This window comes from Diachasmimorpha longicaudata, chromosome 18, assembly GCF_034640455.1.
Source record: "Diachasmimorpha longicaudata isolate KC_UGA_2023 chromosome 18, iyDiaLong2, whole genome shotgun sequence".
NCBI lineage: Eukaryota > Metazoa > Arthropoda > Insecta > Hymenoptera > Braconidae > Diachasmimorpha > Diachasmimorpha longicaudata.
Window position 1 is genome coordinate 3,264,937 of NC_087242.1, and position 14,468 is coordinate 3,279,404.

The following is a 14,468-nucleotide window of genomic DNA, read 5'->3' on the forward strand; positions in this document are numbered from 1 at the left end:
ACCTCACATTCATCATCACATAGCGCGATTATTCAAACTGAGAGAAGTGTGACAAGAGAATTATTCTGCTGAAGAATTAATTCACCCTTTGAAGGGTTCGAATAAAAAACAAGTGACTCTTAATCTCAGATATTTTATGAGAATAAAATTGAAAAAAAATGAATAAAAAAAAATTATGTTGAGGAACACCAGTAAAAATTATTAGCAAAAAGAGAAAATTTTTTGCTCCAACCCCAGTCGTAGATAACAAAGAAAAATGGGAGGGTTAATAAAAATTAGTGAAAAAAAAAAATTTTTCCTCAGTATGTGACACAATCTCTGATTACCCAATCCCAATCAAATCCACTGGACATTCCCCCCCCCCTCTCCTCTCAAAAAAAGTACCTCAAGCCCATCGAGCCATATCGGATACGGTATAATTCACTTTTCTGGTACCAATATATCCGATCACTGCGGTCACCACAAAACACGAGTCGTCAGCAAAAATTTCAAAAATTTGCGGACCAGTCTCCAACAATTGCCTTATTAAAATGTTTCATGTCGAGGCTGTGATTGAACTGGAACGATTTAGTTTAAAAATAAGGATTGCAAAGGGTATTTCATAATTTATCGGTGGCAAACAGCACTGCCGGTGACAATAAAACAAATACCTCATCCTTGATCAGCGTTAACAAACTCCTCTCATTTCATTTTATTGCGACAGTTTAATTTGTCAAACTCTCTGGCCACTCTTTCTCGAAACTATTGCGTTATTACGGTTTAATGAATGAACATAGATATAAGAGCGGAGACGAAGCTGTTATTGTTTAGTATATGATAAGAATCTGTGATAAGACATGTCTCGATTTTGCATTATTCTTCTTGCTGTTGCGAGCGCCAGTGCGCGTCCGATTATTTATTATTTAGGGGGTGATAATTATGGAGTTGAATTGGCGGCGATTAGGGAACCGGTGGCAGCTGCTAGTGTCCAAGTAGATATGGGAAAACTTCCGAAAAATTCTGCTGGTGAGGTTCCGTCGGTGGAAAATCCTACGGAAAAACTTTCTCAAATCAATTTTCCTGAGGTTTTCCTCCCGGGGTAATTAACCGGTATAAAATCATCGAGTGGGGATAATCACTCGAGTTAAGTTCCCCAGAACAAAGTCAATGATTTTCATGTTAATGATTTTCTATCGCGGGGGAAAATTATTTCACATTATTTCCCCGCCAGGATTTGACATGCCATTGACATCATATTTTCAGAAAATATTTTGTTAATGATCTTTTGGTCTCAGGGCGGTTCCTGGACTTATTTTTTCTGGAGGAATTTCTGGGTCAAATTTGATTTTAGCAGTTTTCCCTGGGGGTTTTCCGGGGAACTTTCACTGAGATCGAAAATTTTAATTTTTACGTCAGGTAAAACTGAGGAGTCCGGGTACCACAAGGAATTCGGTACTGATGCAGACGGCGAAAAGGGCTTCGAGTCAGGAACTTACGCCCACGGCCAAAATGGTTACAAGGAACTTGACACATTTCACAAGCAAGTAGGTGACAAGTACGGGTTCGAAGAGCACTCGGAGTTCGGTTACGGTAAAGGAAAGCAATCTGGTGGAGGTCATGCCCAGGAGAAGAGCGACGACGCCGCGGAAGCAGGTACACTCCGGAGGTTCATCTCACGTCGACGAACCAAGAAAAAAATTAATTAAAAATTAAAAAAAAAAAAGTAAAAATTACATTTCTATGCGCAATCCACTGACTCATCAATTGACTCAACATTCGCAATTTTTACGTTTCAATTCCAGTAAAAAATTCCGGGAAATGATTTTTTATCGCAGATTGCGCGAACAGTTCCGTAATTTTTACTCTAAATTTCTCTCCGTTCCGATCTCCACTCAATTAATGACGAATTTTGTTAAAAGGGACAAGCGCCGAGTCGTATTACGTAGACGGAAGCTCTTCCGGAAGTGGCGAGTACTTGGGTGGTGGTGAAATTTACGCTGCCGATGGAGATGGTGGTAATTATAACGAGTACTCCGGAGGCAGTGGTGAAGGAACATATTCCGAGTCCAGCTCGTACTCAACAGGGTCCCAGGATGGCGATAAGTCCGGCAGCGGGGAATATTCCTACTGATCTAGACGCCGATCACCCCACCAATTACCTCTGTAACATAAATAATATTTTAAATTTAAAGACAACAATATAAAATAAAAATTTAATTATTCATCACGAGAATCACACTCGCACCACATTCGAGATATTCTACTGATATCCATTGATATATTATAATCATAAGACAACTCATGTACCCTTCAACTTTGTCTAAACATTCATAAATAAAATATAATTTATTACCCCAGTGATGTTTCTAACAATTTCTCCTGCAATAATCTTCATGTCTCTTGATAATTGAATTAAACAAACCCTCGTGTGTCCATCAGAATTTAACGAACCCAATCCTTCCTCAAAGGCCAGCAAAAAGGTGTCCGTAACAGGCATTAACCTTAATGACGAAATGTCCCAAAAGAGGAAAATCATAAAAACAATTCAAACTGACAAAAACATTACATCAGTATCGTCTAGAGTATCCTCGAAGTGCTGCAACTAGAAAGTTCCCTTGATCTCCCCGAATCCCCGGGATCGTAACACTGAAACTAAAAAAAAAGTCAGTGAAGCGAAGTAATGAAAGTGTCCACCAAGCAATCATGACCAAACATCCGGAAATGCCATTAAATATTTAAGTTGGTAGCACGATTGATCGTAAATTAGTTCGTATTGCGTGTTCCAAGATGACGGGAGTCCAGCGGGTACTTCTTGCTTTGTCCTTATTGTCAGGATTTTCCCTGAAATTATGTCTCGCACGACGAGTTGACAATTACCAAGTGGATCAGCCACCACCAAGAGCTTTCTACGATTTACTGCCCGCAGGAACTGAGCACAAGGGCCATCATCACGAGGAGAAAGGTGGCCAGCAGCATCACTCCGATCATCACGAGGAGCACGGGGAGAAGGGGGATAAGGGCTACCACAAGCACCACGAGCACGACAAGAAGGAGCACGAGGATCATGGGAAGGAGCATCACGAGGGCCACGAGGAGGAGCACGGTGGACACGTGAAGAAGCATCACGACGAGCATGAGAAGCATGGGAAGCATCACGAGAGTGAGAAGGGCCACAAGGGCGGGAAATTCGGGGAGAAGAAGGGCCACAAGAAGGGCCACAAGACCAAGGGATATCACAACAAGTTTCACAAGGACGAGTACCACAAGGAGCACAAGTTCTATGATGACTTCCACAAGGGCGGACATCACAGCAAACATGGAGACTTCAAGGCCCATCATGAGAAGAAGGAGGGGGGGCACAAGAAGGGCGAGAAGGAGCATCACGGGTATGATGAGCATCACCATGGGAAGAAGGGACACGAGAGCAAGGGACATCATGACGAGGATCATAAGGGACATCATGGCAAGCATGGGCATGACAAGCATCATCATCATCATGAACATCATGGGAAGAAGGGACATCATCACGAGGGGAAGAAACATGGGTACAGCAAGGGCCACAAGGCGTGAACAATGTCTTCGTTGGGAATTTTTAGTCTATTAACATATTGGCATTTGTTGAATTTGTTTGTGAAACGTTTGTTTATGTATTACACATTTTTTGTAAATAAATCATTTTGATATCATCTGGATATTTTTTATTGACTCCAGAGGGACTTTGAAATTCTTGAGGGGGAGCTACGATAAAAAATCTACATTTTGACGAATTCAATCACCCGAGTTCCACAAATTTTATTTACTACATTATTTCACACCTTCGTAACATCAGGAATAAAATTTAACAACAAATGTCCTTGAATGATGACGTAAAAGCAAGATCAGCTGGTGGTATCAGCGCGACAGTGATTTATCCCTTTTTATGGGACCATTTTTTGTGATCCTCGTGTCCCCCCTTCTTCCCATGCTTATGATGATGATGATGATGATCCTCATGTCCCTTCTCCCCCTTGTGTCCCTCATGCCCCTTGTGATGATGTCCCTTCTTGTGATGTCCCTTCTTTCCATGATGATGCTCATGCCCTCCATGATGCTTGTGGCCCTTCTTATGATGTCCACCTTCCTCGTGATGATGTTCATGATGATCCCCGCCGTGATGCTCGTGGCTTCCATGATCGTGATGCTCCTCATGGAACTCCTTATCCTTCTTGAACTCATCGAGTTTCTTCACCTCGTGATGTCCATGAGTGCTGTGGCCCTTGCCAAAGTGCCCTTTCTCATGAAACTTGTGGCCCTTCTCACCGGAATCACCTTTGTGATGATGCTCATGGTATCCCTCGCCGTGATGGTGATGGCCCTTGTGGCCCTCCTCCTCCTCATAATGCCCATGATGATCGTCGTGGTCGTGATGACCTTTGTTTCCCTTCTTGTGCTCGTGATGGCCCTCGTAGCCCTTGTCCTCTTCCTCGCTGCTGTGGTGATGGTGGTGATGATGCTCCTCAGACCCACCGCCCTTTTCGTGTGAGTGGCCCTTGTGATGGTGTGTAGCAGCTGCTTGTAGATCCCCTGTCTCGTACCCTGGTAGCTCTCGTGCTGTAATCACCAGCAGAAGGCTGGACAGCAGGATCAATCCGATCTTCTGACGCGGCCCTTTTACGTAAATCATGTCTAATCGGTATTTTGCAGTTTTGCTTCTGCACAAAACCTCCACTCACTCCATGAAAACCGGTAATGAGACTTCGTTCCTGGTGCTGGACTATTTATACACGGATATTTCATGATGACAGCAGTGGTTGGTGTTTCTGATAAAAAGTTTATTCCTGGTGAATGCGGAACACCGAGGGCGAAAAAATGATGTGGTTGGTGATTGAAATGAATTAGCTTTCTTCGTTAGAATTGCAACGGTGTTACGATAATAATAAAAACAATGAGCATTTATTCAATTTTATCGAGAGCACAACAAGAAAAAGGTGGAGTGAATAAAAATTTATCACTTTAATGAAGTTTTTATTGTACAGAAAGTTCCAACAAATTGTCCAATCAAGAATGTATAATCATTTATAATAATTACAAACGATAAAAGACATCTTTCATCAAACACATTAACATTAATGACCTTTCTTGAAACTCCAGTGCTTTCCATCCTTGTGTCCGCCCTTCTTCCCATGTTTAGAATGATGATGATGATGATCCTCATGTCCCTTCTCCCCCTTGTGTCCCTCGTGATCCTTATGATGATGTCCCTTCTTGTGATGCCCCTTCTTCCCATAATGATGCTCATGACCCTTCTTCTCTCCATGTCCCTTCTTGAAATGTCCACCCTTTTCAAACTTGTGCTCGTGATGATCTCCACCGTATTTATGCTCATTGGCAGCATCATGATCCTCGTCCCAGAAGTGTTTGTCCTTCTTGAACTCATTCAGCTTGTGAATGTGATGTTGTCCCTTGGTATTGTGGCCCTTCTTCCACTCCTCCTTCTCATGGAACTTGTGCCCCTTCTGTCCTTTCTCCCCCTTGTGATGATGCTCGTCGTACCCCTCCTTATGATGATGTCCCTTCTTGCCCCCCTCCTCCTCCTCGTAATGGCCATGATGCTTCTCCTTGTCGTGATGCCCCTTCTTTCCCTCCTCGTGTTCGTGGTGGCTCTTGTAGCCCTTCTCACCCTTCTCCCCACTCTCCCCGTAGTGATCCTCGTGACCCTCCTCACTGCCCCCCTTCTCGTACTTCTTCTCTGAAGCAGCTGGCACCAGGTCCTCGTACTCTGATACCTGGTAACTTCCATCGGTGAAACCAGACACTTCACATGCCAAATAAATTATGGCTATCAGCCATATTATTTTTAACCTCATCCTGAATTGTAGATTCGTTCTGCCAGCAATAGATGCTGAGACAGCTGTGACAAAATATCCACCTGGAGTTCGGTTTTATATTAAACGTCGATGAACGCATGGACCCACTTACACTTGACTATTGGGAAATTCAGTCTCGTTAACTCGTTTCAATCCCAACAGTTTCAATGAGTCTAGGAGAGAACATTACGCAATAAATCGTGATTTCTGGGCTTTTCTCAACGGGATAGGCATCTGGCCTGGATGGAATAACGAGAAAATGTAACAGACAATTGTTAGGAAGTAGATCACGGTGAGTGAACGGCGAGGTGTGATGCACAGGATGATTTCTTTCTCATTTTCTAAGGAGAATGAAGTCTTTTATGATATCCAACAGTCGACAAAAACCACACAAGGTTACGTTGCATTATTGAATTCAATCATGCGTATTTGTTTTTTCAGGGAATTGAAAGCATTGTTTTTATGCTGGATTTAATGATGGATATTCCAGGTTTTTTCGGTGTAGACTGGAGGGATTGAGTAGGAACAGACGATTGGGATGAATGACAGCATGTCAATCACATGAACGAGGATGTTCCCTAAAGAAGATGAGGAGAGCTTTCAGAATGTCTCTTGAAAAAAATCGTTGAAGAAATACATGAGGAAAACAGTATCGTCTGGTTGCAGTATTAATTAATTAATTACTTTGTTGGAGGGTAAATTCATTCTTTCAAAATAATGGGCTGCACGTCCTGGCAAAAAATGCCTTTTGTCAGGGAATCAAAAAAAATTTACTGGAACTGGTGTTAGATTTTTTTGTGATGTTACATCAATTATCGATGATCCTCTCGGTCTAGGCATAATTTCCGATGATAAAATCAATAACGAGAGTTTACGAAACAGCCAGTGCGGCTCATCGACACGAAACGCCAAACGATTACGCCAGTTTTCAGACGAATGGTCAACTATAAAAGCATTAATCCAGGATAAAGTCGTTCAGTACTCTCCACGATTACATGACGAACTAAACGATGAGTGGAAAAATGGGTCGGCGATTATGCCAGGTTTACCTGGCATTATCAGTGCTACTGGTAATTGTGGAGATATCGAGGGCCCAGTACTACCTCGAGATTCAAGATTTAGAATCAGCAGCAACTGGCCACCACGAGGAGCACGGCGGTGGTGAGGAGCATCACGAGGATCATCACGGTGAGGGTGGATCAAAGGAGGAGAAGGGCTACCACAAGCATCATCATCATCATCACGGTGACAAGGGCCATTACGACGAGGATCACCATGGTGGACATCACGAGGAGCACGGCCATCACAAGAAGCATCACCACGACGAGCACGATGAGCATGGCAGCCATCACAAGAAGGGACACGGCCACAAGGGCCACAAGCACGAGGCCCACAAGGGCCACAAGAAGGGCGAGAAGACCCATGGCTATCACAAAAAAGCCCACAAAGACGAGTACCACAAGGAGCACAAGTTCTACGATGATCATCACAAAGGGGGCCATCATGAGAAGCATGGAGATCATCATGAACATCATGGACACAAGGCTGAACATCACAAGAAGGGTGGCAAGCATCATGAGGGTCATGAGCATCATCATAAGGGGAAGAAGGGGCATCATGATAAGGGACATCATGATGAGGATCATCATGGCTATCATGGAAAACATGGACATGATAAGCATCATCATCATCATGAGCATCATGGGAAGAAGGGACATCATCATGGAGGGAAGAAGCATGGATACGAGCATGGTCATCACTGATTTCTTCATTTTTGGTTGTGCTTATTCAGTCATTGGTTCCCTAATACCTGTTGAAATTTCACAGAAAATCTTTGGCTTTTGTCAATAAAATTTGGAATACACCTCACTGTTGGAAGATATTTTATTTATTTACCTTGTTTCCTGTTCGCCAATTGTTGACAACCAGATTCTTGGATTAACCAGTTGGAAGGGGAATCAGGGTTCCTCGAAATTAATAGAAAATTAAAACGTAGGAGTCGATGAACAAACAAGGAATCCATTAACGATTGATAACATTGATTACTCGACATCTCGAGCATATAATACAGATAAATATGTGCTTTACTCTTCGCTCTGTTTACTGACCTTGATCTTGTCGTGAATTTGATTTATCAGGACTGTTATCTGTCGCGACTGCGATCAGTCATTCACGAGTCATTCAGATATCTAATCAACATCTAAAAAGATATCGTAGATGTAATTCTTCGTGGATGCGGAGAAAAATGTGGAGATCCTCTCGGCTGATTTCCACATGTTCTCCATAATTGTGTTTTCCCATTTTTTAACTAGATCAATGTCGATAAGAAATGGAAGTGGTTGTGCTGCAATACCTAACGAATCCACCTAAATACCACGAAGGTGTCTGATTATTTTTCAACACTCATTTACCCGGGGCAAAGTATCAATCGACTGTTAACCTCAAAAATCGTTTTTAGCCAGCAAAATCATTGAACCATGCAAAAAAACGTAATTATATCCCTTAATTACATTGCAATACCCACATGATCCTGAATGATACCATAAATAACCCTCTGCCCTCCAGGAGCCTGAAGACGACGTGGATTGTGAAGACTAGAAATATCAAAAAAAATTTTGTGTCCACACTTTCCCCTGTCTTAAATTCTGCTAAATGATCTTCAATAAAACTTAAATATCTCTGAAGACTCAGGGATTTTCAATAAATTAATGAAAATTTCAATGATTGAAGTTTATGGAAAATTCCAGAAGTGTCGGTTCCATTGAGCAACGATTTTTTATCACAGCAAATTACAAATCAACCGCAGCGTTACAACATCCTGGACAATCCGAAATGTTTAAAGGAGGCCATGCATGTATCAGGTCGTTCAGTGTGCAATTGTCATGCTATCTGGTTGATTGAGCACTTGCTGAGGAAACCAGTCTATATAAAAGAATGATTCCCCACAATTTGGCAATAACCTCAAAAGGATTCGAGGCACCAAGATGTGGCTCCTGCAGTTCAGTAATCCCACGATCATCACTTTGCTGATATGCATTGGACTCGGTGTGACCCTCCAGGAGGAATGGAACACGAGTCTTGATGGTGCTGATGACAGCGGAGCTGATTTCTTCGATTTTCCGCTGTCAAAACTCCTGAAGCAGATGAAGCAGATTGAAGGGGACAGGGAGGAGCAGGAGGAGGTGGAGGAGATTCCCGAGACCATCCGGAAGGTCCCCAAGCCCTTGCCCATCGAGCCAGAAGCCGAAATGCTGCCTGCTCACTACACCGGCGTCAAATCCCCCGGTGTCGATCACATGGAGCTGGTGATAACGGACGCCAAGATGGAGAACTCCGATGGTGACGTCTACATGGTCGCTGTGAAGAATAAGAAGAATCCTCTGGTGAAGAAAGGAGCCGACGTGATACGCAAAAAGCATTTCAAGATAATTAAGAAAAAAAAATCAGGGAATAATCCGGAGGGCGAGGAGGGGTCGAAGCAGCGGAGGAATATGAAGACCGTACGAAATTATGTTTACGAAGGGATTTTCCAGAAGGAAGGTAGCTCTGAAGAAGACGATCAGAGATCGGATGAAAAAAGAAGTCCAAACGATAAACTGTAATCGATATTTTTTGGAATTTAATGGAGTTGAAAAATGGTTTCCTGGATTTTTAATGGAAATAAAAACGTTGACGTTTATCATGTTTGTAATTATTTTATTGTTATTGCTGTACATTTTGCTGGAATGTCATATTCAATCGAAACAATTGACGGGGAGAAATGAATATCGTCTTCAATTAACGCTTTGGGATGTCAACGCACCAATTAACTGATGAGGTGAATCAGTGGTCACAGAAATAATGTGGAGATTAGTCGGACATCTCGTGTCCAATGGAATACGCAAAAATCGAACATCTTTGCCTCGAATGGTTCAATCGAAGTTCAATGTACAGGACGTTAAGTACCGATCAAGTAACGAGACAAAATGCGAGGTGAGTACTCTGAAAAAATAATAATTAATGAAGAAACCAATTTTTTTCCTTAAAAACCAGAAATAAAACAAAATAAAAAGGGCCCATTCTGCCCCTTTCATTAGACACCTGAATACATCAGTCGAATAGCTGTCCCGACGGATTACGATTACGTCCTAAATTTTATGTGCGACACCTACTTCAAGTCCGAGCCCTCGATGGTGAACATCGGTCTTGCCAATCAGGACACGTCCCCCATCCTAATCGATCTGATGCACAAGCAGATAAAAGATGGAATGACGATAATAATATTGAACGACGAGGGCTGCATCATCGGTGCAGCTGTGAACGCAGGGATGTGTCCTTGGGATCCACCTGGACTCCGAGACATTGCGAGTTGCGTTGACGATAAAGACGTCGCGAATCTCCTGCGATTTTTTGCTAAATTAGCGGAGGCACCCAATCTCTGGGAGACTTATCACACCAACAAATTTTTCGAATGCTCCTGCGTCGCGGTGGATCCGCAATATCGAGGAACTGGCATTGCTACCAAGCTGGTTCATGACAGCTGGTTACTAGCCAGGGACTGCGGATGCCGATTGTTCAGGATTGACTGCAGCAGCAAGTGAGTTCGATAATCGCTTACCGATCAATTCAACACAGACAGTCAGGACGAACCCTTGGAGACGACGCCGTTATTTTCACATTTGTCTTGTCATAGAGTTCGATTTATAATTAAAAAAACTTAAATAATTAAGTGACTCTGGAAGAATTTATTTCCTGACGATCTTTTAGGTCAAAAAGATCTTCGGGAAGTTGCTCCAAAGACTTTACTTTTAAACAGTAATTTTGCCTCATGGGGACGCCACTAATTAATTAAGGAATTGATTAATCAATCGAAGGTCATTCTTGATCATTTTTCTTCCAGATACACAGCTAAGATCGCTCAGAAATTGGGCTGGGAATGTGTTATGTCAATTCCGTACTCAAGTCACGTGGAGTGTGATGAATTCGTCTTCAAGAACATCAGAAAACCCCACGATACTGTCGACGTGTACATCGATTTCCCTTCGAGGCCGAGGGACACCTCTTAGATGAGTATATCCCCCATAAACGTACCTTCCAAGGAGTCGCCCCAACTGCAAATTGAACTTCGATTTCCAAACTGTTAAAAAAACTTTATAATTTGTTTTTGGTGTTAGTAATGACGAGCATTGCACTCCCAATTATTACACGATTATTGTGATCAAATGCATTACCTCTCATAGATTACCATTATTATTATTATTAATGTGATCTGTTACGCATATATTTACATCGAGTTATCACATGAGAGTCAGTCGAAATGATATGAGGGAAAATATCACTGGGAAAATCGGCAGCAACGTCGTGGCCGAGGATGTCGGCAGTTGGCTCGAGGAAAAATCCATATCCTGGTACTTAATTAATTTTCCTTCTGCAATAATTTGTCGCAGCCATTTTGTTGAGAGTCTGGGGGTCCTCGTGCGGTTCGGATGATTGAAATCCACCTCTACGAGTCCAAATCGCTCACTAAAAAATTTTACAAAATCGGAAAATGTGGAGAACGATCTAATTAAATTATTTTTCCATCAATTTCATTTCCAAAATGTCTGGAATTTCGTTCTGAACTCACGTGTATCCCCTGTCCCATTCGAAATTGTCCAGGAGACTCCATACGGTGTAAGCTTTGACGTCACAACCGTCTCGGTTGATAGCTTCGAGCATAGACTTCATGTAGCTGTATAAATAATCAATTCTGCTGTAGTCATGGATTCCTGGCAGAGATGAGACCCCGTTCTCTAGTATATAAACTGGTGTATTATTGTACGCCTCTTTGATGTCTCTGAGGACACCCCCGAGCCCCTCAGGAACGATCTGAATGCAAATATGAACGGTAAATCTCCTGAGGAAGAGACGATTATCGTATTGATCTCGAGTTCTAGCTGATGAGAATAAAAGTAATTACACGCAACCAGTCAGTTGGACATCCAGGCCAGCTTTCATTGGCGAAGGACCTTATGCCAGAGTCCTGGTACCACGCAGTGCCGTTGATCCTCCGAACTGGTTCCACCATCTTTGACGTGTAATGGTTCAGTCCAAAATAATCCGAAGATCCTCTTAAAATAGAAGAGGGAACTGTAGAGAATTTGTTAACTAAAAACTAACGGAAGTAATCAGATGAATACTTTTGTCGAGAATATTATTAACTACAAGAACAATTTGCTGGATCAACACGAGAAGGTTTTGACAAGGTTTATGGAACCTTGTCGAGTTTAACTGACGACAGATGATTATAAAATCAGTTTCATAATTTCTGGTGGTCTCATTAAATACCTTATGAGCTTGATCCAATCAGGTGAGAATTCAGGCAATCTCGAGAACGACAAACCCTCCAATTCGCTGTTCTCCTTGATCCTCTGTTTCATCACTGCTGGATAATCACCATCCTCAGAGAATATGGGATTTGCTGCCCATCCACAATCAAAATCAAACGCTATTTTCGCTGTTTCAGTGTCATTTTCATTTTTGGGAAAATTATGTCTGCACGGAATGACGATCCCAATCTTTCCTTTCTGCTCAGCTCTGAACTCCTCGTTGTATACCTGGTAGACTCTGGCATGAGCTTTCAGGAGATTATGGAGACAGAGGTAGTTCGCGAAGAATGGTAAATCCATTCCTGCAGATGATAAGCAGGGAATTGTACATCGTTAAATTGCCTGAATGCCTGGGCACCTCGACAATGAAAATATCTCGCCATTGATTTACCTGGTGCTTGCTTACTGCCCGCGTAAGACTGTTCGCAGTAATTGTTCGGCTCGTTAACAGTTGTCCAGAATTTCACGGAGGGTCCCAGCTCCCTGAAGACAACTCTGGCGTAGTCCACCAGCCATTCTATCATCAGCTCATTCGTCCATGAGCCCAAACGACTCATAAACTCCGGGTGATCCCAGTGGTATATCGTCACAAACGGCTCGATGCCCTTCGACCGTAGCTCACTAATGAGATTTTTATAGTACCGTAATCCATCCTGGCTGATGTGGTTCGTTAGCCCCGTTGGTAATATTCTCGTCCAACTCAATGAAAAACGGTAATGGTGAACCTGGAGGACAAATCATTGCATTTGGGGACAATAGGAAGGTACATTAAAAATTTCCAACTTTGTTTTCTGGTTAATATCTCACGAATTATGGGAATTAGGGGAAACCCCATGAGAACCTTTTATCTAGAGAAAAACATATTCTACAAAAAAGTCCCCATGAAAGTTCTTCTATCGCTTCTACGTTTGGAGATATCCAGGAAAAACAACTGCTGGAGATGAATCCACTCAACCACTTTCACTGGTGGACTAAATAGATTAAATAATCCGGTGTTTAATCCATAATCCATTAATCTTTACCCCAATATTCTGCAGTATATCAACGTCCTCCTTGTACTTGTGATAAGAATCACATGCGATATCCCCATTCGATCTGTCGTTGATAATCCAATCTTTCTCGTGTGTGAATGCGTCCCAAACGCTCTGCCCTTTATCACTCGCATTCCACCCTCCCTCGATCTGATAAGCGGCACTGGAGGTCCCGATGGTGAATCCAGGGGGAAATCTTAAGTAAATATCCTCAGCCAAAATTCTGGAAAAATTTCAGTCAATGCCATTGATTTTCCAACTCGAACTTCGTAAGTTTTACTGAATATTTCTCTTTGTCTGCTACACGTACAAAAATAATCCACTTACCCTGGAAGAATCCACAATATAATCACTGATTTCCACAGTCCCATTGTCACAAAATAAGCTGCACTGTCACGCAGCTCCCCCTGAATGCTGTCAAGAAACCAGTGACTGAATGATGGATCGGACAAAGCTACAAAGCTCGGGATGTGATCACGTCATTCACAACCGATTCGAGGCACAGATTCGCAACCACTTGGCAACAAAAAATCCAACAGTCGTGAATTTTTTCTACGATGGGATAAACAATTTGGCATCAGAACTTTGTGCGTCAGCGGAAGCTTGACATCCGTTAAATTATCTCGGAGAGGAACACTCGGTGGGCGCCTTCTGCTCTGGAATGCCTCGATTTTATATACGAGAAGGCAATACTAGAAGAGCAGATTCTAATCAGACTTTACAATATTGTAAACCTTGCGTGTATCTAACGAACGATCAGATTGTGATCAGAGATTACCTCATTAGATTTTAATGGTTTTACAACGTCCGACATAGACAGAAGTGTCTGTAAATACATTTGAACATCGTAGAATTCCAGGGGAATGCGAAATTCCCTAAAACAACAGTATAGTTCCGTGAAAAAACTGTACAGTTCACGTTCACCAATTTTCTTCGCCAGTTCAATATTGAAATATTCATAAATTTTCTCATGAAATATTTTTCTTCATAACAATGGTAAAATACAGAGCGGAAATCGGACGAAGTGGAATGTTTTTGATTTTAAGTAATTCTTCATATCTTCGCCTATTTGTTATTTGTAAAGAGTTATCGGGATTTCGAGTCAATGACAAGTGTTCTACTTTTGCCCCACCTCCTAGAGTCTGATCTTACTACACGAATTATTCTGATAAGATTATTTTTGCATAAGTTGACGACAACAAGTGCCTTGTTGTAACGAAAAATATATTATTTTCATTATGTAATTGTTCGTTAACAACACAGTT

General features: G+C 42.1%; 8 protein-coding genes across 10 annotated transcripts; 5 read left to right on the top strand and 3 right to left on the bottom strand.

The window, feature by feature from the left end:
• The first annotated feature begins 221 nt into the window (after window positions 1-221).
• LOC135170995 (keratin, type I cytoskeletal 10-like) lies at window positions 222-2,338 on the top strand. Its single transcript, XM_064137255.1, has 3 exons — window positions 222-1,005; window positions 1,396-1,632; window positions 1,899-2,338. Exons 1-3 carry the CDS (start codon window positions 837-839, stop codon window positions 2,108-2,110), a joined length of 618 nt encoding a protein of 205 aa, XP_063993325.1. The 5' UTR covers window positions 222-836; the 3' UTR covers window positions 2,111-2,338.
• A 422-nt stretch (window positions 2,339-2,760) lies between these two features.
• Window positions 2,761-3,659, top strand: LOC135170992 (histidine-rich glycoprotein-like). The gene has a single exon (XM_064137252.1). It carries the CDS (start codon window positions 2,767-2,769, stop codon window positions 3,547-3,549), a length of 783 nt encoding a protein of 260 aa, XP_063993322.1. The 5' UTR covers window positions 2,761-2,766; the 3' UTR covers window positions 3,550-3,659.
• Window positions 3,660-3,755: 96 nt separating this feature from the next.
• Window positions 3,756-4,642, bottom strand: LOC135170993 (histidine-rich glycoprotein-like). The gene has a single exon (XM_064137253.1). It carries the CDS (start codon window positions 4,640-4,642, stop codon window positions 3,887-3,889), a length of 756 nt encoding a protein of 251 aa, XP_063993323.1. The 3' UTR covers window positions 3,756-3,886.
• Window positions 4,643-5,083: 441 nt separating this feature from the next.
• Window positions 5,084-8,110, bottom strand: LOC135170789 (histidine-rich glycoprotein-like). The gene is made up of 3 exons (XM_064136845.1): window positions 8,100-8,110; window positions 7,722-7,939; window positions 5,084-5,887 (listed from the first exon to the last, which is right to left on the bottom strand). Exons 1-3 carry the CDS (start codon window positions 8,108-8,110, stop codon window positions 5,085-5,087), a joined length of 1,032 nt encoding a protein of 343 aa, XP_063992915.1. The 3' UTR covers window position 5,084.
• Window positions 6,803-7,694, top strand: LOC135170994 (histidine-rich glycoprotein-like). Its single transcript, XM_064137254.1, has one exon. The coding sequence runs from the start codon at window positions 6,836-6,838 to the stop codon at window positions 7,586-7,588; it is 753 nt and encodes a 250-aa protein (XP_063993324.1). The 5' UTR covers window positions 6,803-6,835; the 3' UTR covers window positions 7,589-7,694.
• On the top strand, window positions 8,079-9,559 carry LOC135170996 (uncharacterized). The gene is made up of 2 exons (XM_064137256.1): window positions 8,079-8,314; window positions 8,391-9,559. Exon 2 carries the CDS (start codon window positions 8,810-8,812, stop codon window positions 9,425-9,427), a length of 618 nt encoding a protein of 205 aa, XP_063993326.1. The 5' UTR covers window positions 8,079-8,314; window positions 8,391-8,809; the 3' UTR covers window positions 9,428-9,559.
• Window positions 9,560-9,590: 31 nt separating this feature from the next.
• Window positions 9,591-10,870, top strand: LOC135170991 (arylalkylamine N-acetyltransferase 1-like). The gene is made up of 3 exons (XM_064137251.1): window positions 9,591-9,797; window positions 9,902-10,401; window positions 10,705-10,870. The coding sequence occupies exons 1-3, from the start codon at window positions 9,666-9,668 to the stop codon at window positions 10,868-10,870; spliced, it is 798 nt and encodes a 265-aa protein (XP_063993321.1). The 5' UTR covers window positions 9,591-9,665.
• Window positions 10,767-14,440, bottom strand: LOC135170984 (myrosinase 1-like). 3 transcript variants are annotated; one of them, XM_064137242.1, is made up of 8 exons: window positions 13,531-14,440; window positions 13,195-13,426; window positions 12,564-12,897; window positions 12,132-12,474; window positions 11,764-11,914; window positions 11,431-11,672; window positions 11,093-11,327; window positions 10,767-10,915 (listed from the first exon to the last, which is right to left on the bottom strand). In XM_064137242.1, the coding sequence occupies exons 1-7, from the start codon at window positions 13,572-13,574 to the stop codon at window positions 11,102-11,104; spliced, it is 1,572 nt and encodes a 523-aa protein (XP_063993312.1). In that variant the 5' UTR covers window positions 13,575-14,440; the 3' UTR covers window positions 10,767-10,915; window positions 11,093-11,101. The 3 variants fall into 3 exon arrangements, with proteins under 3 accessions (XP_063993312.1, XP_063993313.1, XP_063993310.1); XM_064137243.1 differs by having other exon boundaries at window positions 10,787-10,927; XM_064137240.1 differs by lacking the exon at window positions 10,767-10,915 and having other exon boundaries at window positions 11,028-11,327.
• Window positions 14,441-14,468: the final 28 nt, after the last annotated feature.